Source organism: Argopecten irradians, chromosome 11, assembly GCF_041381155.1.
Source record: "Argopecten irradians isolate NY chromosome 11, Ai_NY, whole genome shotgun sequence".
Classification (NCBI taxonomy): Eukaryota; Metazoa; Mollusca; class Bivalvia; order Pectinida; family Pectinidae; genus Argopecten; species Argopecten irradians.
Window position 1 is genome coordinate 38,719,391 of NC_091144.1, and position 27,628 is coordinate 38,747,018.

The 27,628-nt window shown below is 37.3% G+C and overlaps 1 protein-coding gene across 1 annotated transcript in view; it reads left to right on the plus strand.

Moving 5' to 3' along the window:
• The first annotated feature begins 13,450 nt into the window (after positions 1 to 13,450).
• The window catches only part of LOC138334626 (telomerase protein component 1-like), a 63,193-nt gene continuing 49,015 nt past the window's right edge, over positions 13,451 to 27,628 (plus strand). The window contains exons 1-17 of the mRNA XM_069283265.1: positions 13,451 to 13,505; positions 13,948 to 14,792; positions 14,960 to 14,983; positions 15,204 to 15,221; positions 15,387 to 15,404; positions 15,570 to 15,593; positions 15,814 to 15,831; positions 15,997 to 16,020; positions 16,241 to 16,258; positions 16,424 to 16,447; positions 16,607 to 16,741; positions 18,079 to 18,240; positions 20,660 to 20,756; positions 21,268 to 21,542; positions 22,777 to 22,910; positions 26,046 to 26,203; positions 27,231 to 27,340. Coding sequence (XP_069139366.1) covers positions 13,451 to 13,505; positions 13,948 to 14,792; positions 14,960 to 14,983; positions 15,204 to 15,221; positions 15,387 to 15,404; positions 15,570 to 15,593; positions 15,814 to 15,831; positions 15,997 to 16,020; positions 16,241 to 16,258; positions 16,424 to 16,447; positions 16,607 to 16,741; positions 18,079 to 18,240; positions 20,660 to 20,756; positions 21,268 to 21,542; positions 22,777 to 22,910; positions 26,046 to 26,203; positions 27,231 to 27,340 — 2,139 coding nt within the window. The remainder of the gene's footprint in view (positions 13,506 to 13,947; positions 14,793 to 14,959; positions 14,984 to 15,203; positions 15,222 to 15,386; positions 15,405 to 15,569; positions 15,594 to 15,813; positions 15,832 to 15,996; positions 16,021 to 16,240; positions 16,259 to 16,423; positions 16,448 to 16,606; positions 16,742 to 18,078; positions 18,241 to 20,659; positions 20,757 to 21,267; positions 21,543 to 22,776; positions 22,911 to 26,045; positions 26,204 to 27,230; positions 27,341 to 27,628) is intronic.

Genomic DNA, 27,628 nt, shown 5'->3' on the forward strand with positions numbered 1-27,628 from the left:
TCCGTCTGATGTCAGTCCCAATTGCGACATCTCGGAGTAATTTCCGTGAATCTTCGGAAATATTCCGAAGATTACCGGAAATTTCTCCGAGGGGATCCGATTGATGTCAGTCCATGGATAAACGGACGAAGCGGCAAGTAGTGAAGAAACATCTGTCCAACTGTGTCCGCTGCTATTGTTTCCGGTTTAGAGGGAGTTATCGAGGAGGAGTTCACCGGACTGCAGCGGTTTGTCGTGGTGGATGAGGTTAGTTCGTGCGACGGAGAGTCACAGTGCCAAAACTCTTAGACCTAAAATAGTTTTATTCAAGATCACCTAGATGCTGATGGTTTTTCTCCTGGTACCCCGACTTCCCTCATCTCCTGAACTGGCATAGATAATCTTGACTATTATATGAAGTAAAACTAAATAAACAACCGCAGCTACTCTCCACCTTTTGTGTATATCTTCACAATATAAAACTATATCCAAAGAAAACCTAAATCACAAACACGGTTTACACCACTCTCCTCAAAAAGAAAGGTCAAAAGTTTTTTTATCATTTCTTTGTAATACAAGATGCGTGTCAGGTTTTAACAGACGTGGAGAATAGGTGATGTACGTGACATGTCGGGAGTAATTTCCGGCAATCTTGACGGAAACGCTCCGAGATCAGGGGCGGATTTAGGTTTTGAGGTTAGAGGGGGCGTGGGACAAAGCAAATCAGGCGAGGGGTCTGGGGGCCTAGCTCTCGAATAAATGGTGCAACCTCCTGCATTTAAGGATGTTTATTTATGGTTTCGTGTCATATTTTTTATTTGAAGTTTTGATTGAATTTTTTTACTTACAGAATTGCATTATCAAAATCTTAATATTTATATGGACATAAAGCGGAGAAGGGCGGGGTCTGGGGGCCGCCTAGGCCCCCAAGGCGGCCCCCAGAAGCCCTCGAATAAATGTACACTTTTTCCAAAAAATAATTGAAGCCATGTAAAAATGTTCGTTTATTATTTTTGACGTCTAATGTCATATTTTGAATATAAAGTTATAGAATTGCACTGCCTAAAATCTGAATATCTATTCATAGAGGCACGAAGCAAAGAAAAGGATGGGGGTCTGGGGGCCGCCTAGAACGAATATACTTATTACTTACCCGGCCTACTATGCCTTTAGGCCGGGTACCAATTTGTCCCTATGTATCGTAGTGGAGCACTTCCTCCGAAAATCACTCGGGCACAGTTTTTCATACTTTTTTGAAGGTTTTGAAGTAATAGGGAACAATTGTAGCTCTAAAGAAGACACCATTTTCAGTCTAAAAGTCTTTTGAGCTACAATATTGCAGCTAGGGTCCGCCTATTGAAGGTTTTTATAGGACTAATGAAAGTGTATGTGAACTTTTTTAACTATATAAGCTTTTACTTTTATACATTATCTGTCAGATAAGATAATTTATTTTCCCTAACTTACACAATCTTCATAATTCGTGTATTGGACAATGAAAGAAAAGAAGGTTAGTGGTCTTGTCTATGGCTATAAGGTGCCAGGAGCCATTGCTATCATCCTGTTTTCTAATAGGGAGCCTTTTGTCATGTGCATTAATTTTTTAACATCGTTTGCCTATCTTATAACATTATCGTTAAGATATGTTTTTATTGAAACAAAAAAGGAAGGCATCTGGCCATGGGATGCACCCAAACCCTAGAAGCTCTCATTTTCTGTCGCATTCCACTTTTTTCTTTACACACATTTTCTTAGGACAAATAAAGGCTTCTAGAAGCATTCGGCATCATAGTGATTCAGTAACTCGTTTTGGCCGGAATACGCACACATTTTGATTGATAGTCTAGTTTAATCACAGGATTTAATGTTGATTCCAAAATGGTGATAGTTTGCTTATTTACAACCTTCGGAAAATGGAATGATAATATATTTGAAAGCGAATACTCATGACCCAAGCTGCAATTTATTTCCACCCATCCCTTTGACTTGCCCATATTCTTTTATTGCTAAGGATACGAGATAAATAACCTGTCAATATTGAATATTTTATGAAATGTCATTATCTAATATATTGGGAAATTTAATGATATAATGCGAATTGACCAATTCAATTTAAAAATCTAAATACTTGAAGGGATTTAAATTGTACCTTTAAATGGAGATAAACCTTAACTTATATTTATAAGTATTCCATTGCGCCTGGATACAAGTATGTTCATGCATGTATGTACCACAAAGTCGAATACATTTAGATTTTAAAATGATAACATCAAACGGTAAAGGTAGGAAATGGAGCTTTCTGTCTAATTCTCACTCTTTATCTAATTCCTTAATTTTTTCCCTTTTTTCCCTCCTTTTTTTTTCTTTCTTCCTTCTTTTCCTTCCTTCCCCTCTTTCTTTTTCCCTTCTTTTTCCTTTTTCTTTTTTTTCTCTCTCCTATTTTAGGGGGGGCGTACGCCGGGTCCGCCCCCCCTTGGATCCGCGCCTGGAGATGATCCGATTTGCAATCATGTCAAAACTCTTAGACCGAAAGTAGTTTTTATTCTAGATCGCCTAGACGGTTAACAATAATTACAGATGAAAGTGATCTATCCTCGTCCATTACCTGGATTTTGCTACCTTTCTGATCACCACTGTCGGACTGACCTGGCGGAGATAAACGAAGGGAAGTAACTCTGATAGGTCAGAATGGTTTCGGACTGAGGGGGACCGCGGGGTTACAGAAATACGGTTGTCTGATGTAAAAATAGGGCTTCCTGAGACTGACCCGTCTAACGACTATTCATATAATTTACAAGCTTATCAACTAAGCGGAAGCTGAAAACCGGCTTAGTATTTAAATTTCATTTTTTTCTGATAAATATTGTCGGATTTTAAAGATGCTCCACCGCCGACAAATGGTATTTTTTCACTATCAAAAACAGAAGACGATTTAGTATTTTTCTTCAGTTACAAAAGTTACTTACTTTACACCATTACCAACATTGAAAAGTACGAGCTTCTTATTTTACTTCAAGTTAAAAATATGAAAAATTATTAATTGCATCCCGAAAAAATTCCGTGGCACTATATCCCATATTTTGAATGAAGTACTGATTGCGCATGCACCAAAGGCAAAATAAATTATTTCATATTATTTTTTGTGTTAATTATACATATATATATACGATAGTACACCAATTATTATTCAAATATGGAATTTCATTTATGCTCTGTCGGCGGTGGAGCATCTTTAATAGTGACAACGATTTTTTTGTGACCTACAATGTAGGACCGCATGTAGGAAATGCGCCGCGCAGCGAAAAAATTTTCTAGAATGAAGTACGAAAAATGTGTAGGAGGACCCTTTTTTCTTTCAAATAAGCATTTTTTAGAAAATTTCAGTCGGCGAAAATGGGGGGGGGGGGGGGCAAAAAAAGACATGTTTGCCCCCCCCCCCCCGTCCTGGAGAACGGGGGGGGGGGGGGCAGTTGCCCCCCCTCCCCCCCCCCCCCCGCTTCCTACGCCCCTTGAATCTGACTCTAACCATCGAGGAAAAACGGGAAGCTTTCGGGCTACAGTCAAAATTGGTGTATAAACAGCGTGACAATGGATGGATTCTAGAGATGAGGCTTAACTGCCGCTGTGACTTTCCAGATGAGTGGATCCACCAACACCTACAGTCTACAAACTGTAGTCGTCTGTCGTGTCCGAGACGTAACACAGTCACCTCAAATTGGCACTGGAGACATGTACAGACGTTCGTCTCCAGACAGATGCGTCACTGTTGGTGCTTTAGGCTGACGCTGAGGAAGGTAGTGTCACGACACTGGCGAAGCAGACGACAATCCGGACCTTACGACGGTTGATCCTGTTCACCAAGAGGTGGTTATGGATATGACAGAGGCGTCAACGTCATGGTGTCGTTCGGAGAGTGATGTGGTCGCGGTCATTTCCGGTAAATAAATCGGCTATCAATGTCCCGCAGAAACAACCCCCAACGAATGCATATAGATCGGTCCAGTCCTAATCGTCTCCCAATAGCCTCGACAACCCTGGAACCAGCTCACAAGGGATCTTCTTCACAAGGGACGTTTTAGAGGTCTAGATCAAGTAACCGATAAAAAATCATATTCTAACATGGTACTACTTGTATATAGTACCCTGTAGAAATATGATTTCATCATTTTGATCTAGACCTCTAACACGTCTAAAATGGTCTTAGGGTACACTGTTGGGTCCATAATCTGTAACTAATTCTCAGATCCCAGTTGGACCAGCTGCCAAAGACTGCTCCGGCATTCACTCCTCCGTCTGATGTCAGTCCCAATCGCGACATTCTCGAAGTAATTTCCGTGAATTTTCGGAATATTTTCTCCGAGGAGATCCAGATTGATGGTCAGTTTCAATCATGGGATAGTAGTAAACGGACTCGAAGCCGTGCAAGTATTGAAGTAAACATCATGTCCATCTGTGTCCAGACTGCTTATTGTTTTCCGGTTTTAGAGAAGTTATCGAGGAGGAGTTCACCGGACTGCAGCGGGTGTGTCTGTGGTGGATGAGGTTGAGTTAGAGTGACGGAGAGTCCAGTTGCCAAAACTCTTAGACGCTAACATAGTTTTATTCAACGAATCATCCTAGACGCTTGATGGTTTATATCTCTGGTACCCCCGGCTTCCCTGCATCTCATGTACTGGCTTAGGTAATCTTGACTATTATATGAAAGTAAAACTAAATAAAACCCAATCGCAGTCTACTGCTCCACCATTTGTGTAAAACTCCTCACACTATAAAACTCTATCCAAAGAAAACCTTAAATCAACAAACACGGTTTACACCACTCTCCCTCAAAAAGAAAGGTCAAAAGTTTTTTTATCATTTCTTTGTAATACAAGATGCGTGTCAGTTTTAACAGAGGGGGAGAATAGTGTAATATACGTGACATGTCGGGAGTAATTTCCGGCAATCTTGACAGAAACGCTCCGAGATATCGAAGGGAAGTTTAAGGCTGATATGGACATAAAAGTCTCGGCCTGTGAAGGACGCGCGGTGTTACAGAGATTGTGTGGCCGCCTGAGGCCATAAATAGGCCGGCCTGCGAGTGAACCGTCTAACGACGTAAAAGTACACTTTTTCCAGCTTATCAATTTAAGCGGAAGCTGTAAAAATGTTCGTTAGTATGATTTTTTTTTTGACGTCTAATGTCAATATTTGAATATAAAGTTTTCTAGAAGTGCACTGCCTTAAAATCTGAATATCTATTCATAGAGGCACGAAGCAAAGAAAAGGATGGGGGTCTGGGGCCGCCTAGCACGAATATACTAATACTTACCCGCTACTATTCCTTTAGAGCCGGTACCACTTTGTCCCAATGTATCGTAGTGGAGCACTTCCTCCGAAAATCACTCGGGCACAGTTTTTCATACTTTTTGAAGTATTGAAAGTAATGGAACAATTATGAAGCTCTAAAAGACGACACCATGTTTCAGTCTACCAGTCTTTGAGCTACAAAATAGCAGCAATGTAGACCGCCTCATTAAGTTTTTATAGGAGTAATGAAAGTGTATGTAACTTTTTTAATCGATATAAGCTTTTACTTTTATACATTAGTGTCAGATAACATAATTTATTTTCCCTAACTTACACAATCTTCATAATTCGTGTAATTGTCCGAATGGCAATGAAATAGTGGTCTTGTTATGGCTATAAGGTGAAAGGAGCAAATTGCTATCATCCTGTTTTCTAATAGGGAGCCTTTTGTCATGTGCATTAATTTTTTAAACATCGTTTGCCTATTTTTATAACATTATCGTTAAGATAAAAATTTATTGAAACAAAAAAAAAGGTAAGGCAATCTGGCCATGGGGATGCACCCAAACCCTTGAAACGAATCATTTCTTTTCTGTCGCATTTAACTTTTTTCTTTACACACATTTTCTTAGGACAAATAAAGGCTTCTAGAAGTATTGATTCGGTGCAGTAGTGATTTTGTAACTGGCGTTTTTGAAAAATTACGCACACATTTGTGAATTGATAGTCGGATTTAATACAGGACTTTAAGTGATTCAAAAACGTGTAATATATCATTTATGGACAACATGGAAAACGAAGGGAATGATATGGTTTTTAAAACGCGAATACTCATGGCCAGCTACAATTCTTTCCACCCCACCCCTTGCCCCTTTTCTTTTATTGCTAAGTATCGAGATGTATAATGTCAATATTGAAATATTAATGACAATAAATTATCTAATATATTGGGATTTTATCGGACAACCCTTTTTTTTTTTTTTGAAAAAGTAATACTTGAAGGGATTTACATTGTACCTTTTAAGCGATGGAGATAAAACCTTAACTTACACGAAAAAAATATATATCGATTCCATTGCGCCTGGATACAAGTAACAAGATGAAAGTGATCTATCCTCGTCCATTACCTGGAATTTGTACTACTTTTCTGATCAGCACTGTCGGACTGAACTGGCGGAGATAAACGAAGGGAAGTAACTCTGATAGGTCAAAATGGTTTCGGACTGAGGGGGGCCGCGCGGTTACAGAAATGTGGTTGTCTGATGTAAAAATAGGGCTTCCTGAGAGTGACCCGTCTAACGACTATACATATAATTTACAAGCTTATCAACTAAGCGGAAGCTGAAAACCGGCCTAGTATTTAAATTTCTTTTTTTTTTCTGATAAATATTGTCGGATTTTAAAGATGCTCCACCGCCGACAAATGGTATTTTTTCACTATCAAAAACAGAAGACGATTTAGTATTTTTCTTCAGTTACAAAAGTTACTTACTTTACACCATTACCAACATTGAAAAGTACGAGCTTCTTATTTTACTTCAAGTTAAAAATATGAAAAATTATTAATTGCATCCCGAAAAAATTCCGTGGCACTATATCCTATATGGAATGAAGTACTGATTGCGCATGCACCAAAGGCAAAATAAATTATTTCATATTATTTTTTGTGTTAATTATACATATATATATACGATAGTACACCAATTATTATTCAAATATTGAATTTCATTTATGCTCTGTCGGCGGTGGAGCATCTTTAATAGTGACAACGATTTTTTGTGACCTACAATGTAGGACCGCACATAACCCATGTGGTCTATATGCGGTGCAGCGAAAGAAATTTTCTACCTGAGTACGAAACTATGTGTAGCAGGACCCTCGAGTTTTTCCAGGGGTAGTCAAATACGATTTTTACACTCCGTGTCTATTTCACAGCTAAAATGAAGGGGCACTCAGGGCAACGAATCTGAACCAATCACAGGTCCCCCCCAACAATGTCTTGAAGACTACGTGTCTGACCTCAAAACCCAAAACCCTACAGTGTACTCCGTTATACGGCCTTTTGATGTACATCAAACGAAATTATCTGACTCTAACCATCGTGGAAAACCTGGAAGCTTTCGTCAGGGTTGCAAAGTGGACGTATGTCAAAATTGGTAGTAAAACTCTGTGACAATGGGGATTTCTAGAGATGAGGCTTAACTGCCGCTGTGACTACCAGATGACCAGTGGATCCACCAACACCTACCGTCTACAAACTGTAGTCGTCTGTCGTGTCCGAGACGTAACACAGTCACCTTAAAATTGGCACTGGAGACATTAAGTAAGACGTTCGTCTCCAGACAATCTGTCATGTTGGTGCTTTAGCGTGACGCTGAGGAAGGTAGTGGTCACGACACAGGCGAAGCAAGACCACAATCCGGACCTTACGACGGTTGATCCTGTTCCACCAAGAGGTGGTTTCTGGATATGACCGAGCGTCAACGTCATGGTGTCGTTCGGAGAGTGATGTGTCGCGGTCATTCCGGTAAATAAAAATCGCTATCAATGACCCAGAAACAACCCCAACGAATGCAAATAGATCGGTCAGTCCTAATCCGTCTCCCAATAGCCTCGATCAAACACGGCTGGACCAGCTCACTAGGGATCTTCTTCACACTAAGACTTTTATAGAGGTCTGAGAATCAAAAACCAGATAAAAATCATATTCTACTGAACATGTACTACTTTGTATATAGCTACCCCTGTAGAATCATGATTTCATCATTTCACGTGAATCTAGCACCAAATCATACACAGCGTATAAAAAGGTTCCTTGAGGGCGTAGGAATCACACAGGTTGGGTCCATAATCTGTAAGCAAGTTCGCAGAACGTCCCAGTCGCACGGTGCAGCTGGCCAAAGACATGCTCTACTCTCGGCATTCACCACCTCCGGACTGCTGTCAGGTCCCCAATCGCGAGAGCATCTCGAAACGTAATTTACACGTGAATTTTTTCCGGAATTTGCTCGCGAGGGGATCCCGATTGATGTCCGTCCCATAGGAAAAAGTAAAAAACGGACGAAGCTGGCAATTGAGTAGAAAGAAACATCTGGCCAACTGTTTGGCCGCTTTCTATTGTTTGTCCATTTATACTCACGGTTTATGAGGGAGTTTAATCGAGGAGGAGTTTCAACCGGACTAACCAGCGGCTTTGTCGTGGGTGATGAGGTTAGTTCGTCGCGACTGGAGAGTCCACGCTTTTATCTCAAGATTCACCAAGATGGCCAGATAGGATGTTTTCTCCTGGTACTTCCGGCTTCCCTCATCTCCTGAACTGGCATTGCATAAATCTTAGACTAATATATGAAGTAAAACTAAATATAACAACTCGCAGCTACTCTCCACCTTTTGTGTATATCCTCACAATAGAAAACTCTATCCAAAGAAACTTAACTAAAATCAAAACACGGGTTTACAACCACGTGCAATCCATCAAAAATATGATCAAAAAGTTTTTTTAATCATGTTCTTTTGTAATCACAAGATGCTGTTCAGGTTTTTAACAGAGTGTGGAGATGAGGTGATATACGTGACATGTCGGGGAGTAATTTCCGCCGCAATTCGTTGACAGAAACGCTCCGAGATGAATCCGATTTTCAATCAATGGTCAAAACTCTTAGACCGAAAGTAGTTTTATTCTAGATCACCTAGACCCTCGAACAATAATTAACAGATGAAAGTGATCTAATCCTCGTCCATTACCTGGAATTTTTCCTACCATTTCTGAACACCACTGTCGGACTGACCTGGCGGAAGATAAACGAAGGGAAGTAAAGCTGATTAGGTCTTTTTTTTTTTTTGTATAAAATATTTTTTTGTTTGTATGGTCTCGGTCCTGAGAGGGACCGCGCGGTTACAGAGGATGTTGTTGTCTGATGCAAAAAAAAATAAGGCTTCCTGAGAGTGACCCGTCTAACGACTATACATATGATTTACGAAGCTTATCAACTAAGCGGAAGCTGAAAACCGCCTAGTATTTAAATTTCATTTTTTTTACTGATAAATATTGTCGATTTTAAGACAACCCATTTTCACTATTGTGACCTACAATGTAGGACTTACGCACATAACGAGCTTCATGTGGTCGTATCCCCTACAATATCCGTGGACGACCAGTGAAGAAATTACCAACAGAGAAAATAAATACATATTATTTTTTGTGATAATTAAACTATATATAGTGAGCAATATTATTCAAATATTAATTTCATTTACTCCAGGGGTTTCGCATTACTTACGATCTCTACACTCCTTGACTATTTCACAGCAAAACAGAGAAGGCAGCTCAGCAAAACTGAAACAAATCTGAACCAATCACAGTGTCTGATGCACAAAAAAGTTCTTTGAAGACTACAGAAAAGGCGTTAAGGGTCAAAACCGGCCTTATACCACTCTGACCTAAACTGCCCCAATTAGTCCTATTATCTGTTTTGCCCGTTTAAATTTGTTAAAGAGTATATGCATTTCATATTTAACACTGTAACATATTCACTAACAAATATATATTTATGCGAACAATTTCCATCATTTACGGGGAGAAGGGAAGAATAGGTCATAGAAAGGAGTAAGGAAAACGCAAAAATAAGTCGTTAAGTATATGTGTATTTATCAATTATGGACCTTTGTTGATGTCTATATGGTGTTATAACGCCTTTGATATAATTAAATAATGGCCGAGGATGTAGACTGAGATCATTAATTTCTATATTTGGTATGTATAATTCCTTTGAAAAAATGTCTAAAGAATTTTCCGACTTACATTCAATTACAGGTTACAGGACGTCACCCTGAAGAACTCAACGTTTGAGTAATGATGTCACAGAAGGTATATTGACTCGATGTTTCTAAAAATGGAAACTTCGAGTCGAGTGCTATAGTATATATAGAACCACGCGTGACCATGTAATTACCAATAGAAAAAAGCAAGATCAGAGCATATCTAAAACAGTCAATATACCTTCCAGTTACGTCATTACGCAAATGTTGAATTTTTCAGACTGGCATCATGTAGCCATCGTTCTTCCTGTCGTGTAATGAACATATAAGTCAGATAATTCTTTTGGCAATAATCAAAGGAACAACATATCTATTATAGAAATTGAGAACCTTTGATTGGTTCCATAAATGATAAATATAGCGACGTTTACATGTATATGTATAAAGATAATTTTTCGGTAAGATTTGATGATTTACATACATCATAATACAATAAAATTACAGAGCACATAAGGTTTACATTTGGACATCTTAAAGCTTGTATATTTGTAAGATAATTCATAGAATGTATGCTTATGAGATATCTTATACAACGTGAGACCTTTTTTTTCTTTTTAAGATTAAAAAAAAAAAAAAGTTTTTTTTTCGGGACGTAGTGCACTCCGTGTCTACCTGTAGTCTATAAACGTAGTGCACTCCGTGTCTACATGTAGTCTAAATCTTGTGCATCTGGCACTCCGTGTCTAAAACCTGTAGTCTATAAACGTAGTGCACTCCGTGTCTACCTGTAGTCTATAAACGTAGTGCACTCCGTGTCTACCTGTAGTCTATAAACGTAGTGCACTCCGTGTCTACCTGTAGTCTATAAACGTAGTGCACTCCGTGTCTACCTGTAGTCTATAAACGTAGTGCACTCCGTGTCTACCTGTAGTCTAAATCTTGTGCACTCCGTGTCTACCTGTAGTCTATAAACGTAGTGCACTCCGTGTCTACCTGTAGTCTAATTCCTGTGCACTCCGTGTCTACCTGTAGTCTAAAACGTTGTGCACTCCGTGTCTACCTGTAGTCTAAATCTTGTGCACTCCGTGTCTACCTGTAGTCTAATTCCTGTGCACCTCCGTGTCTACCTGTAGTCTATAAACGTAGTGCACTCCGTGTCTACCTGTAGTCTAATTCCTGTGCACTCCGTGTCTACCTGTAGTCTAAACGTAGTACACTCCGTGTGCACAAGGGTGTAACATTTAGTCTACTACCAACTGTAAGCTTATGTGCCTACATGTACATGTATAAATGTTTATTTCCAGTTATGAATTCCAAACGGCTGGGACCGGATTTTGCGCAAATATTGTATATGTTACCTGCAAAGTGCGTGAAAATAGTTCTAACAGAGAGCCCATGACGAGCTCGAGCTTACTCAAAGCAACTTGCACAAAACATGCTGGTTTATTGATCAGACAAAAGGTGTTCCGAAATATTTCTGAGAGGTAAACAAATCTCTCGGCATTCATCCTTGGTTTACTGAAATGCTGAGGTTCGCAAAACATGTTCTGACGGAAGTGATTGCATTCGTTGTGAAATAATCTAAAAATCGTATGTTTGCGTGTTCCTATCGTCTGTTTTATATGTATGCTCTGAGAACGGACAGTACCGAAAGAAATCAGAACTACATTGGTGAGTGACATTTCCATTTATTTAAGTTGTGACATCCTCGCGATATTATTTCAGACGGCTTAGGCCTATAAGCTTTAACGGGCCACTGGCCACCAGTCTACATTATTTCATTATAGGACGTTATAAATATAGGTCTAACGTATAATTCTGATTGTTTAGACACAACATAATATTGTTTAAAACTGTCTCGTCGTGCTATAGTACTGTACTTTAGGCTTACGTATACTGTTTCAGTTGAGATCTGATATATGTGTACAGTAGACCTAATTTAGTTACTTTCAGTTTCAATACATCCTCGATACTCCAGGGGTTCCGATCACTTACGATCTCAACACCCCAGGACTATTTCAAAGTAAAAATAGCGGCAACAGAACAGGTAATTTAGTCGTTTGATGTACGATCCGTATTAAATGGTACAGATGGGCGTCATTCTTTCCTGTAGTCTTCAAAGGAAATTTTTGCCAGCCTAGGCCTGTGATTGGTTCAGATTTACCCCTCTGAGCTGCCTTCAGTTTTTCTATGAGATAGTCCAGGGTTGTACAGAGATCGTACGTGATCGGAACCCCTGGAGTATCGAGGATGGTTTCAATAATACATTTCAGACGTACTGGGAAGTACTATAGCTCTCTCCCAAGGTATGAGTGAGCAGTGAATAATTTAGTCACTTTACCACCTGATTATGTATAAAGACAGTCAATATATATACATGTAATCAGAGACATAGATAATTTAATTGGGATAAGTAACTAGGGCTGTTCTCGCGATATCACGTACAAACCTATTGTTATCGTAAACGGATGAACGGTTACCGTAAGACCAAGCCGTGCGGCTGCGCACTATAGCTGGATGTGAGTTATCTTAGTGCAAGACATTTGTCATAAGCTGTGCATGTACATGCCGACTACTGTGCATACACATTATTACGGCCTATTTGACTACAAACCAATTAACATCATACATTATCTCATAGCTTTTTACTGGGCCTGGTCACTGATGATTGTCCCAGTCCAATCTCGCTATAATATGAACTGGTCATGAATGATCGACACAGCCCAATCCCTCTATAATATGAATTGGTCACAAATGATCGACCCAGTCCAATTCCGCTATAATATGAACTGGTCACCAATGATTGACTCAGTCCAATTCCACTATAATTTGAACTGGTCACAAATGATTGACCCAGTTCAATCTCGCTATAATATGAACTGGTCACCAATGATCGACCCAGTCCAATCCCGCTATAATATGAACTGGTCACCAATGATTGACCCAGTCCAATCTCGCTATAATATGAACTGGTCACAAATGATCGACCCAGTCCAATCCCGCTATAATATGAACTGGTCACCAATGATTGACCCAGTCCAATCTCGCTATAATATGAACTGGTCACAAATGATCGACCCAGTCCAATCCCGCTATAATATGAACTGGTGACCAATGATTGACCCAGTCCAATTTCACTATAATTTGAACTGGTCACGAGAATGATTGACCCAGTCCAATCCCACTATATAATATGAACTGGTCACAAATGATTGACCCAGTCCAATCTCGCTATAATATCACCAGTGGATTTGATACCGTACTTTAGTAAGTAACTTGGTAAATACACATTTGTAGATAACATACGTGCAATTTCAATTCACCCGTGATGAATGTGTATGCTTCTTTTTACCTTTATATTTTCTGTTTTTTTTTTTTAGCTTTGTAAGGTGATAAAAATGGTTTTGTGACCATTTCAACCAATATGGATACGACAAAGAGCAGCCTTGTGTCCAAATGGTCAGTCACTCCTGGTGCAGGTATGTTATATACAACTGTATACTGTTTGTCAAGTTAGCCGAAGTATCAATTTTTAGCTCAAAGGGCCGATGAGCTTATGTCATGGCGCATGGTCCATCGTCAGTCAACTTTTCACAAAAATTGCTACCAGTCATGAACTGGTTCTATGGATTTTGACCAAATTTCATCTGAAGCTTCCTGGGGTGAAGGGGAACCAATATTGTAAAATTGATGGGCCAGCCCAGAACCCACAGAGCTATTTCCATCGTAATGCAATTCATAGTAAATTATCATAATTTTCTATTTCATTTACATCAAGGTACATGTATTTGCCAAATTTTACAAAGTACAAGGAAATGCTAAATTGAAATGCACTGAAATTTAGCCACCCTACTTCATACAATAACACCAAAATATTCTAAGAATGGTTTCTCCTATTAAAACCATGTGTTGTTTTTGCAGGCCTAAAACTGACTGGAGGAAATGGTACCGGGCTCTCACAGACAGGGGGCAGCACCAGTCGAAGTGGTACCAGCCTCTCACAGACAGGGGGCAGCACCAGTCTTCAGTCCCCACTCTTGTTGTCATTACAACAGAAAACTTCTGGATATGGAAATCTTGGAAAGCATAAGAGCTCCACAAAGGAGGCATCCTTTACAGAGAAGAAGAATAAGCTGCCGGACAACCGATTAAAGACAGCGCCATCTATGTTGTGTAGTCAAGGAGACCGTTCTCTTCTGGCGTCCAATCTCCAGGGTAACCTCGGAGGACTGTCTAGTTCACTACTCTCCACCTCAAGTCTTAGATCTGCTACACCTCTTACCACCAATAATAGTGCTAAGCTGAGCCGTCCGTTGTCCACTACGCTGCCAGGAAGTTCCTATTTGACAGGAAGCGCCTCTTTGACAGGATCTCTATCGACACATGGCTCTAATGTTCCAGCTTTACTGGATCAAAAATTGTCCACTGAAAAGGCATCCCTTTTGGGCACATCTACTTTGTCTACAAAGATGGCTGTAGGGGTCACAAAGATGGCCGTTGGGGTCACAAAGAGCAAGAGATCAGGAAAGAGGTCACATGACCAGGTGAGCGAAAGGAAAGAGAAAAAGACAAAATCAAAGGGAATCATAGGTGAGGAGCAGATGCAGATGCTGGCCATGAAACGCTACAAAATTGAGACTCCGGAATATGACCTGAGCCAAGTGATTCCTAAGAGTGACGAGATTTTAGATGATTTTATGGATGTGGACAACGATCCATTATTAAACAGAATTCAAGTTCCTCTTCATGATGTTAATGGCATGAAGGTAAGTGGCTTTTACGCCATATAGAAGGTAGTTAATTATTACTGGCCTTTAAATTATCACTGCATTAGTTTATATGTTTTCATGTATTAATATGTTTCTGTTACAGCTGGCCTTTGTCAATGCTGTTAGTGTATATGTTTTCATGTATTAATATGTTTCTGTTACAGCTGGCCTTTGTCAATGCTGTTAGTGTATGTGTTTTCATGTATTAATATGTTTCTGTTACAGCTGGCCTTTGTCAATGCTGTTAGTGTATATGTTTTCATGTATTAATATGTTTCTGTTACAGCTGGCCTTTGTCAATGCTGTTAGTGTATATGTTTTTCATGTATTAATATGTTTCTGTTACAGCTGGCCTTTGTCAATGCTGTTAGTGTATTGTTTTCATGTATTAATATGTTTCTGTTACAGCTGGCCTTTGTCAATGCTGTTAGTGTATATGTTTTCATGTATTAATATGTTTCTGTTACAGCTGGCCTTTGTCAATGCTGTTAGTGTATATGTTTTCATGTATTAATATGTTTCTGTTACAGCTGGCCTTTGTCAATGCTGTTAGTGTATATGTTTTCATGTATTAATATGTTTCTGTTACAGCTGGCCTTTGTCAATGCTGTTAGTGTATTGTTTTCATGTATTAATATGTTTCTGTTACAGCTGGCCTTTGTCAATGCTGTTAGTGTATATGTTTTCATGTATTAATATGTTTCTGTTACAGCTGGCCTTTTGTCAATGCTGTTAGTGTATGTGTTTTCATGTATTAATATGTTTCTGTTACAGCTGGCCTTTGTCAATGCTGTTAGTGTATGTGTTTTCATGTATTAACATGTTTCTGTTACAGCTGGCCTTTGTCAATGCTGTTAGTGTATGTGTTTTCATGTATTAATATGTTTCTGTTACAGCTGGCCTTTGTCAATGCTGTTAGTGTATATGTTTTCATGTATTAATATGTTTCTGTTACAGCTGGCCTTTGTCAATGCTGTTAGTGTATATGTTTTCATGTATTAATATGTTTCTGTTACAGCTGGCCTTTGTCAATGCTGTTAGTGTATATGTTTTCATGTATTAATATGTTTCTGTTACAGCTGGCCTTTGTCAATGCTGTTAGTGTATATGTTTTCATGTATTAATATGTTTCTGTTACAGCTGGCCTTTGTCAATGCTGTTAGTGTATATGTTTTCATGTATTAATATGTTTCTGTTACAGCTGACCTTTGTCAATGCTGTTAGTGTATGTGTTTTCATGTATTAATATGTTTCTGTTACAGCTGGCCTTTGTCAATGCTGTTAGTGTATATGTTTTCATGTATTAATCTGTTTCTGTTACAGCTGGCCTTTGTCAATGCTGTTAGTGTATATGTTTTCATGTATTAATATGTTTCTGTTACAGCTGGCCTTTGTCAATGCTGTTAGTGTATATGTTTTCATGTATTAATATGTTTCTGTTACAGCTGGCCTTTGTCAATGCTGTTAGTGTATATGTTTACATGTATTAATATGTTTCTGTTACAGCTGGCCTTTGTCAATGCTGTTAGTGTATATGTTTTCATGTATTAATATGTTTCTGTTACAGCTGGCCTTTGTCAATGCTGTTAGTGTATATGTTTTCATGTATTAATATGTTTCTGTTACAGCTGGCCTTTGTCAATGCTGTTAGTGTATGTGTTTTCATGTATTAATATGTTTCTGTTACAGCTGGCCTTTGTCAATGCTGTTAGTGTATGTGTTTTCATGTATTAATATGTTTCTGTTACAGCTGGCCTTTGTCAATGCTGTTAGTGTATATGTTTTCATGTATTAATATGTTTCTGTTACAGCTGGCCTTTGTCAATGCGGTTAGTGGATCCCTCATTTGCCAACCAAACTTCAGGAACTCCAATGACTTGACTAGGAAATCCTTGAGTGTTTTGGCTGAAAGGGTCGTGACCTTTGATCCAGAGTTCATCCTTAAAGTCAGTATCAAAACACTAAGACTATCCTTTCTGGTTTTGTTCAAATAAATGACTGTGACCTTTATTCATGGTCGCGGAGGTCAAAATAAATGTTGATAAAAGAACTTCTCACAAAGTAAAATACCTAGTAAGTTATTCAGAAATTGAGTCTGTAGTATGCTGGATGATGAACTTGAGCCGTCCATGAGCCGTCTGTAAACTTTTCACTTAAACGAGTTGATCTCAATAATGATATGGCCAGGGTACTAATATTAGGCATTTAGCATGCTAGAAGAAAGGGATACTAAGTTTGTTCAAATGAATGAAAATTACTCAACTTGATGTCATTTTTTTGGAAGAAATAAGTATTTACCAACATCAATTTGTTTTAACACAATTTTAATTTTTGGCAGATGACCATTAAAGCCCTTAAATTTGGGCCTCTTGTTTTTAGGTCATCTGACTAGTCATAAGGTTCTTGTTAGATTTTGACCAAATTTGGCCAGAAACATTTGTAGGGGAAGGGGAACAGATTTTGTATAAATGGTGACTCTGACCCCCCTGAGGCCTGAGGGGCAGGGCCCAATAGGGGACATTTTGCTAATTCCTTAAAACGCTACTAGTCAAAAATTTCTCATTTGATTTTGACCAAGTTTGGCCAGAAACATCTTTGGGGGAATGTGAAGAGATTTTGTATAAATGATGGCTCTGATCCCTTTGGGGCAGGAAGGGCGGGGCCCAATAGGGGAAATAGAGGAAAAATCCTTCAAAATGCTACTAGTCATAAAGTTTCAAAAGAATTTCAACCAGATTTGGTCTAAAATGTCTTTGAGGGATAGGGAACAGATTTTGTATAAATGGTGACCCTGACCCCCCTGAGGGGCGAGGCCCAAAAGGGGAAATAGTGGAAAATTCCTTCAAAACACTACTAGTCATAAAATTCTCTTTGGATTTTGACCAAATTTGGTCGGAAACATCTTTGGGGAATGTGAAGAAATTATGTATAAATGATGGCTATGACCTCTCCCTGAGCCAGGACGGGACCCCAAAAGGAGAAGATGAGGAATTTGATTTGAAAAAGCTAGTAATCATAAACACCTCATAAAATTTTGGCCAAATTTTGGGAATGAGAAAAGATTTTGTATCGTGACTTTGCCCAACATCGTTGTTTCGGTTTCTATTTTACCAAATATTTGTTTTCCCTCATGTTATAATTTGTTGAAATGAATTTTCAGATGACCGTTAAGGCCCATGGGCCTCATGTATATATAGTCTGAAGTATAATTTAATAAAGATATTTTAATACTTTTGGAAATTGATAAAATTTTAAAACTTTTATATTTAACACTGTTTTCTAGGTGGCCCTCTACACTCGGAAGGAACTCAATATCCGTACAACGGCAAACTTTCTGTTGGCAATGGCTGCCAATGTTCATGCCTGTCGACCCTTTCTCAAAAAGTATTACGTCAAGTCTATCGCCCTTCCATCTGACTGGATAGAGGTAGCAGAAATATACCAGGTAGGGATTGTCAAACCTGTGTAATATGAACTAATTGTCAGCCTGTGTAATATGAACTAATTGTCAGCCTGTGTGATATGAACCAATTGTCAGTCTGTGAAATATGAACCAATTGTCAGCCTGTCTAATATGAACCAATTGTCAGCCTTTGTAATATAAACCAATTGTCAGCCTGTCTAATATGAACCAATTGTCAGCCTTTGTAATAAACCAATTGTCAGCCTGTGTAATATGAACCAAATGTCAGCCTGTGTAATATGAACCAATTGTCAGTCTGTATAATATGAACCAATTGTCAGCCTGTGTAATATGAATAATTGTCAGCCTGTGTGATATGAACCAATTGTCAGCCTGTGTAATATGGACCAATTGTCAGCCTGTGTAATATGAACCAATTGTCAAACCTGTGTAATATGAACCAATTGTCAGCTTGTGTAATATGAACCAATTGTCAGCTTGTGTAATATGAACCCATTGTCAGCCTGTGTAATATGAACCAATTGTCAGCCTGTGTAATATGAACAAATTGTCAGCCTGTGTAATATGAACCAATTGTCAGCCTGTGTAATATGAACCAATTGTCAAGCCTGTGTAATTTGAACCAATCGTCAGCTTGTGTAATATGAACCAATTGTCAGCCTGTGTAGTATGAACCAATTGTCAAGCCTGTGTAATATGAACCAATTGTCAGCTTGTGTAATATGAACCAATTGTCAGCCTGTGTAATATGAACCAATTGTCAGCCTGTGTAATATGAACCAATTGTCAGCCTGTGTTATATGGACCAATTGTCAGCCTGTGTAATATGAACCAATTGTCAAACCTGTGTAATATGAACCAATTGTCAGCCTGTGTAATATGAACTAATTGTCAGCTTGTGTAATATGAACCAATTGTCAGCCTGTGTAATATGAACCAATTGTCAGCCTGTGTAATATGAACCAATTGTCGGCCCGTGCAATATGAACCAATTGTCAGCCCATGTAATATGAACCAATTGTCAAACTTGTGTAATATGAACCAATTGTCAGCCTGTAATATGAACCAATTGTCAGCCTGTCTTATATGAACCAATTTTCAGCCTGTGTAATATGAACCAATTGTCAGCCTGTGTAATATGAACCAATTGTCAGCCCATGTAATATGAACCAATTGTCAGCTTGTATAATATGAACCAATTGTCAAACCTGTGTAATATGAACCAATTGTCAGCCTGTGTAATATGAACCAATTGTCAAACCTGTGTAATATGAACCAATTGTCAGCCTTTGTAATATGAACCAATTGTCAGCCTGTGTAATATGAACCAATTGTCAGTCTATGTAATATGAACCAATTGTCAGCTTGTGTAATATGAACCAATTGTCAGCCTGTGTAATATGAACCAATTGTCAGCCTGTGTAATATGAACCAATTGTCAGCCTGTGTAATATGAACCAATTGTCAGCCTGTGTAATATGAACCAATTGTCAAACCTGTGTAATATGAACCAATTGTCAGCCTGTGTAATATGAACCAATTGTCAGCTTGTGTAATATGAACCAATTGTCAGCCTGTGTAATATGAACCAATTGTCGGCCCGTGCAATATGAACCAATTGTCAGCCCATGTAATATGAACCAATTGTCAACTTGTGTAATATGAACCAATTGTCAGCCTGTAATATGAACCAATTGTCAGCCTGTCTTATATGAACCAATTTTCAGCCTGTGTAATATGAACCAATTGTCAGCCTGTGTAATATGAACCAATTGTCAGCCCATGTAATATGAACCAATTGTCAGCTTGTATAATATGAACCAATTGTCAAACCTGTGTAATATGAACCAATTGTCAGCCTGTGTAATATGAACCAATTGTCAGCCTGTGTAATATGAACCAATTGTCAGCCTGTGTAATATGAACCAATTGTCAGCCTGTGTAATATGAACCAATTGTCAGCCTGTGTAATATGAACCAATTGTCAGCCTGTGTAATATGAACCAATTGTCAGCCTGTGTAATATGAACCAATTGTCAGCCTGTGTAATATGAACCAATTGTCAGCCTGTGTAATATGAACCAATTGTCAGCCTGTGTAATATGAACTAATTGTCAGCCTGTGTAATATGAACTAATTGTCAGCCTGTGAAATATGAACTAATTGTCAGCCTGTGTAATATGAAGTAATTGTCAGCCTGTGTAATATGAACCAATTGTCAGCCTGTGTAATATGAAATAATGCATGTCAATCTAATGACACCCACATTTCAAATAACAGAATAACTCAATCATTTCACTTTGACTAATGTGACAATTGATTTCATATGGAGGATAGGATAAGAAGAACACAATTTTCTGTAAGATCTTCTCTAAAACAGATTGGTTGTTTGACTCGACTTTTTTTAAAGTGTTTTAGAAATCTTTTTGCATTCTTGCAGGCTTTCCATGACAAGACCATTAGCCAGGGAGCTATACCAGCTGCCCTAAGGAAAGTCATGATCACAAAATTTCCTGATTTTGACAAATACCAGCTTGGTAGGTCCTGTAATGTTACTTTCTTACAAATATCACATTGTTCTCGTTGTAATGATTTCAAAAGTAAGTAAATAAATGGCTGGGGTTTATGATCATTGTTACAATCCACTGTCAGGGTTTCACTAACATTTTTAGCCACTACTCAGTTTTCCTGCTGTTAGTAGTTTCTATGTTAATGTTGTTTTAGGACATCAGTTATGGTTATGTTAAAACCTTATATTAAAAACTGTCTTAAGCAATTCTGAAAATCAAAATAAAAACTTATTAACATAAAAATTATGAAGGTCATATTTGAAGAAGAAAACCGCCCAAATATTGTTGAGTGAAATGAAAGTAACAATTGAGTTATAATTGTCAGTTACATGCATCTGAAATCATATTCTATATAGAGAAATATTTTTTGCAAACAGATGCTCATTTAAGAACAAGAGTTGTGAAGCTTTCAACTTGTAGTGATTTCGGTACTTTGATTTTTCCTGTTTGTCAACGATTGCTATTGATTTTGTTTCAGCAAAATACAACAAAGACAGCTCAAAGAAGAAAAAGAACAAGAAGACAAAGGAGGACACCACTAGCCCTGCCACAAGAGGTCAATTTAGGGGTAGAGGTCGAGGTGGGGTCAGAGGTGGTGTCAGAGGCCGGGGTAGAGGTCGCGGAGGTTATGACACAACGTTGACACCTGAACCAGTGAAAGACTCCAAGAAGAAGAAGAAGAAAAGTTTATTTGACTCTGATTCTTCAGACTCCTCGGATACGGACTCAGAGGACGAAATGTTGAAGAGACAGGTGAGGAACCCATATTTGAAATAAATACTATTAGTTACACAGTTTGTTAGTGATCTAATAAAGAAACATATTGAGTCTAAAATAAACTTGTATCGTGCATTATTTTTCCGTATAAGGTCACTAATAAACTGTAACAAATTTATCCCGATGAAGACCCTTTCAATGAAGTAACTGCAAAATGCATTATGCATGGAAACTAAACCAAAACAACTCAAAACTTAATCAATTTTCATCTCATTGAATGACTCCAATGCGTTGTCATGGTCCATTTCTATTAAATAATCCTAAATAAGTATTGCCAATATTTGTTTGCCTTGAAAGTGGTCACCAGAGCTGTTATTCAAACGTTTTGTCTTCATCTCTTTGAGTGCCATCATCACGAAGCATTACTTGACCGCCATCTTGTTGCGAATGGCATTAGGGGCAAAGAACGATAACTTTATCGCCAAACCTGATACAATTTCTACTAACCTGATACGACTATATCTTGGATATCACGTGACGTCTTTTTAACCAATAGGAGTACAAGATACTTGTCTGAGGCGGGATAAAGCCATGTATCGTATACAGTCGTGTTTTTTATACAGTATTCCTGCTACACTTTGATGGTCTCCACCATATTGATCTATGTAATGATTGTCTCCCCTTGTATGTAGGTATCTATTGTGATACTGTGTTTGTCAGTCGCCGTGAGGTTTTATCTCTTGAGTCAGTTTCACATGATGTTACAGTCACAAACATCAAAATTAATTATTATCCTCAAGAGCAGATAACTCTTTAATAAGCAAATACCAGATTTATATGCTATTACATACCACTATCTTAAGAGTTTTTATATCGCATACGATGATAGTTCGCCCAGACAATACTATGGTGTTCCTTTTCCGTCGGCAGCGGCGGCGTTGTCATTAACATTTCACTTTAAAGTTTTGCGTTTAGCTCCATTCCTCCAAAAGTTTAAGTCCAGAGGCTGTGAAATTTAATGATACTTTAAACTTTACTTAGCTTTTTTTATTTTCTTCTCCTCAGATGTTTTTTAATATTCCATTATATTTATGTAATAAATCAACAATGCGGTACCGGCGATTCTTGTAATTACGTGTAATTCTTGTCTGTTTTTATCTGTTGACCATTATATGAAGATAAGTCAGAGCCCCTGAGACTTTACCCAAACTTTAAAGGTTATTTGATATGATAGTAGCTCTGTTGACTTGTAACCTTTTCCTATTCACAGATCAGTGATGTTATTTATGATGAAAAGGAGAGTGAGTTAGAACTTTCCCAGGCAAAGTTTTCACTGAAGCAACTCATCCGGAAACTTCACATTGTGGAACCGGTGGAGCATGTTATGTGTCTCGTTGGGAAAAAGTAGGTATACCCTGGATGTCTCTTTTGGAGTTGGAAATAGTTGAAGTCTTATCACTAGAGGATTTTGACTTTTGATGGGTATAACATGCAATACTAATTATGTTACTAATGTGGAAAAATAATTACAAATGGGGTTTTTCAACCAAGGTTAAACCTATCCTCAATAATGTTTACCTACAATATGTCCTGAAAGCGGGGGATGGAAATTCCACGAATTTGCTTGTTTATGATAGGATGAAATCTTTATGATTTATGCTCTGTGTTTATGATAGGATGAAATCTTTATGATTTATGCTCTGTGTTTATGATAGGATGAAATATTTATGATTTATGCTCTGTGTTTATGATAGGATGAAATCTTTATGATTTATGCTCTGTGTTTATGATAGGATGAAATCTTTATGATTTATGCTCTGTGTTTATGATAGGATGAAATCTTTATGATTTATGCTCTGTGTTTATGATAGGATGAAATCTTTATGATTTATGCTCTGTTTATGATAGGATGAAATCTTTATGATTTATGCTCTGTGTTTATGATAGGATGAAATCTTTATGATTTATACTCTGTGTATATGATAGGATGATATCTTTATGATTTATGCTCTGTTTATGATAGGATGATATCTTTATGATTAATGCTCTGTGTTTATGATAGGATGATATCTGCTCTGTGTTTATGATAGGATGATATCTTTATGATTTATACTCTGTGTTTATGATAGGATGAAATCTTTATGATTTATGCTCTGTGTTTATGATAGGATGAAATCTTTATGATTTATGCTCTGTGTTTATGATAGGATGAAATCTTTATGATTTATGCTCTGTGTTTATGATAGGATGAAATCTTTATGATTTATGCTCTGTGTTTATGATAGGATGAAATCTTTATGATTTATGCTGTGTGTTTATGATAGGATGAAATCTTTATGATTTATGCTCTGTGTTTATGATAGGATGAAATCTTTATGATTTATGCTCTGTGTTTATGATAGGATGAAATCTTTATGATTAATGCTCTGTGTTTATGATAGGATGATATCTTTATGATTTATGCTCTGTGTTTATGATAGGATGAAATCTTTATGATTTATGCTCTGTGTTTATGATAGGATGAAATCTTTATGATTTATGCTCTGTGTTTATGATAGGATGAAATCTTTATGATTTATGCTCTGTGTTTATGATAGGATGAAATCTTTATGATTTATGCTCTGTGTTTATGATGAGATGAAATCTTTATGATTTATGCTCTGTGTTTATGGTAGGAAGAAATCTTTATGATTTATACTCTGTGTTTATGATGAGATGAAATCTTTATGATTTATGCTGTGTGTTTATGATGAGATGAAGTCTTTATGATTTATGATGTGTTTATGGTAGGAAGATATCTTTATGATTTATGCTCTGTTTATGATAGGATGATATCTTTATGATTTATGCTCTGTGTATATGATAGGATGAAATCTTTATGATTTATGCTCTGTGTTTATGATAGGATGAAATCTTTATGATTTATGCTCTGTGTTTATGATAGGATGAAATCTTTATGATTTATGCTCTGATTATGATAGGATGAAATCTTTATGATTTATTCACTGTTTATGATAGGATGAAATCTTTATGATTTATTCACTGTGTTTATGATAGGATGAAATCTTTATGATAGGATGAAATATTTATGATTTATGCTCTGTGTTTATGATAGGATGAAATATTTACGATTTATGCTCTGTTTATGATAGGATGATATCTGTATGATTTATGCTCTGTGTTTATGATAGGATGAAATCTTTATGATTTATGCTCTGTGTTTACTTTAGGATGAAATCTTTATGATGTATGCTCTGTGTTTATGATAGGATGAAATCTTTATGATTTATGCTGTGTGTTTATGATAGGATGAAATCTTTATGATTTATGCTCTGTGTATATGACAGGATGAAGTCTTTATGATTTATGCTGTGTGTTTATGATAGGATGAAATCTTTATTATTTATGCTTGTGTATATCTTTATGATTTATGCTCTGTGTTTATGATGAGATGAAATCTTTATGATTTATGCTCTGTGTTTATGATAGGATGAAATCTTTTATGATTTATGCTCTGTGTTTATGATAGGATGAAATCTTTATGATTTATGCTCTGTGTTTATGATAGGATGAAATCTTTATGATTTATGCTGTGTGTTTATGATAGGATGAAATCTTTATGATTTATGCTGTGTGTTTATGATAGGATGAAATCTTTATGATAGGATGAAATATTTATGATTTATGCTCTGTGTTTATGATAGGATGAAATATTTACGATTTATGCTCTGTTTATGATAGGATGATATCTGTATGATTTATGCTCTGTGTATATGACAGGATGAAATCTTTATGATTTATGCTGTGTTTACTTTAGGATGAAATCTTTATGATGTATGCTCTGTGTTTATGATAGGATGAAATCTTTATGATTTATGCTGTGTGTTTATGATAGGATGAAATCTTTATGATTTATGCTCTGTGTTTATGATAGGATGAAATCTTTATGATTTATGCTCTGTGTTTATGATAGGATGAAATCTTTATGATTTATGCTCTGTGTTTATGATGAGATGAAATCTTTATGATTTATGCTCTGTGTTTATGGTAGGATGAAATCTTTATGATTTATGCTGTGTGTTTATGATAGGATGAAATCTTTATGATTTATGCTCTGTGTTTATGATAGGATGAAATCTTTATGATTTATGCTCTGTGTTTATGATAGGATGAAATCTTTATGATTTATGCTCTGTGTTTACTTTAGGATGAAGCTCTGTTTATGATAGGATGAAATCTTTATGATTTATGCTCTGTGTTTATGATAGGATGAAATCTTTATGATTTATGCTCTGTGTTTATGATAGGATGAAATCTTTATGATTTATGCTCTGTGTTTATGGTAGGAAGAAATCTTTATGATTTATACTTTGTGTTTATGATAGGATGAAATCTTTATGATTTATGCTCTGTGTTTATGATAGGATGAAATCTTTATGATTTATGCTCTGTGTTTATGATAGGATGAAATCTTTATGATTTATGCTCTGTTTATGATAGGATGAAATCTTTATGATTTATGCTCTGTGTTTATGATAGGTACCCTGACACCATGGAACTTTTCTATCAGAGCCGTCTGCCTGGAACATTTGAAGAGGAGCGGGCAGGCAAAAGGATGAAGCTGCCTATTCCAGAGACTTGGGAAACACAGGTGTCGCTGAAGGGCAATAAGGCCAAAACGTGGGAGGATCTCATAGGTAAGTTTGATTTGTTGATCAGGGCCTTACAATGTAGGCATAGCTGTTTACAAAATGGCTGACAGGCAGCCATCTTTAATTTTGACAATTGAAGTTTGTTATTGCTATTTCTGAAAAAAATTAATGAAAGTATTTCTATATTTCATATGTAGGTTCCTCTTTGTCCCTAGAGCTTTTTCAATTCTCAATAACTTTCAGCTTATCAGTTTAAGATACAAAACATTAACATGGAAGGTTCAGACACATACTTAGTTGGGCACCCACACATTTACATCAAGCACAAGTATGTGAAAGATCTGGATCAACATGATCAATTTAATAACAGCCATCTTAGATTTTGACATTTAGAGATTTTGAGATTAAAATATTGCATAAGAAAATAGTGGTCTGTGGCTACGTGTAGACTTCATATGAAGTTTCACAATGTGTATCAATATTTTCAAAGGAAAAGGGAAAGCAGAAGAAGGTCACTGAAGGTCATTGACTGACATAGATCATATAAAAGTGGGCCCTAAGATCCCTCTGGGATCTCTTGTTAGAGTAAGATATATCTCAGTCAGTTCCATTCAATGGTGGGCGCTAAGATCCCTCTGAGATCTCTTGTCAGAGTAAGATATATCTCAGTCAGTTCCATTCAATGGTGGGCGCTAAGATCCCTCTGGGATCTCTTGTTAGAGTAAGATATATCTCAGTCAGTTCCATTCAATGGTGGGCGCTAAGATCCCTCTGGGATCTCTTGTTTGAGTAAGATATATCTCAGTCAGTTCCATTCAATGGTGGGCGCTAAGATCCCTCTGGGATCTCTTGTTTGAGTAAGATATATCTCAGTCAGTTCCATTCAATGGTGGGCGCTAAGATCCCTCTGGGATCTCTTGTTTGAGTAAGATATATCTCAGTCAGTTCCATTCAATGGTGGGCGCTAAGATCCCTCTGAGATCTCTTGTCAGAGTAAGATATCATATTCCAGTCAGTTCTAATCAATGGTTGACAATCTGTGTGAGATCTCTTGTTTTGTTTTTGATATCAGACCACAATAAGCTGCCCTTCATGGCCATGTTGAGGAATCTTCGGAACCTGATCAAAGCGGGGATATCAGAGAAACACCACACCAACATCCTACATAGACTAACAAATGAGGTTTGTATTCTTATTTTGATTAGTCAAAAGATGACCGCCAGGCCATCATCTTGGATTTTGATAATTGATTTTGTTACTGCTATTTCTAGTACTGTGGGATCATTCTGAAATTACATATTTTATGTAGTTTGTAATTTGCGTCTAATGTAGTTTTCTTTAGCTCTCTTTTCGAAAAGAGGTGGGGAAAGCTTATGGAATCAGAGTGGCATTGGAAATCACAAAGATAAAGTTTTGATGCAAGTGTTGAAATCCTGTTTTCTGTAGCAACTGAAATTGATTTCCACATTG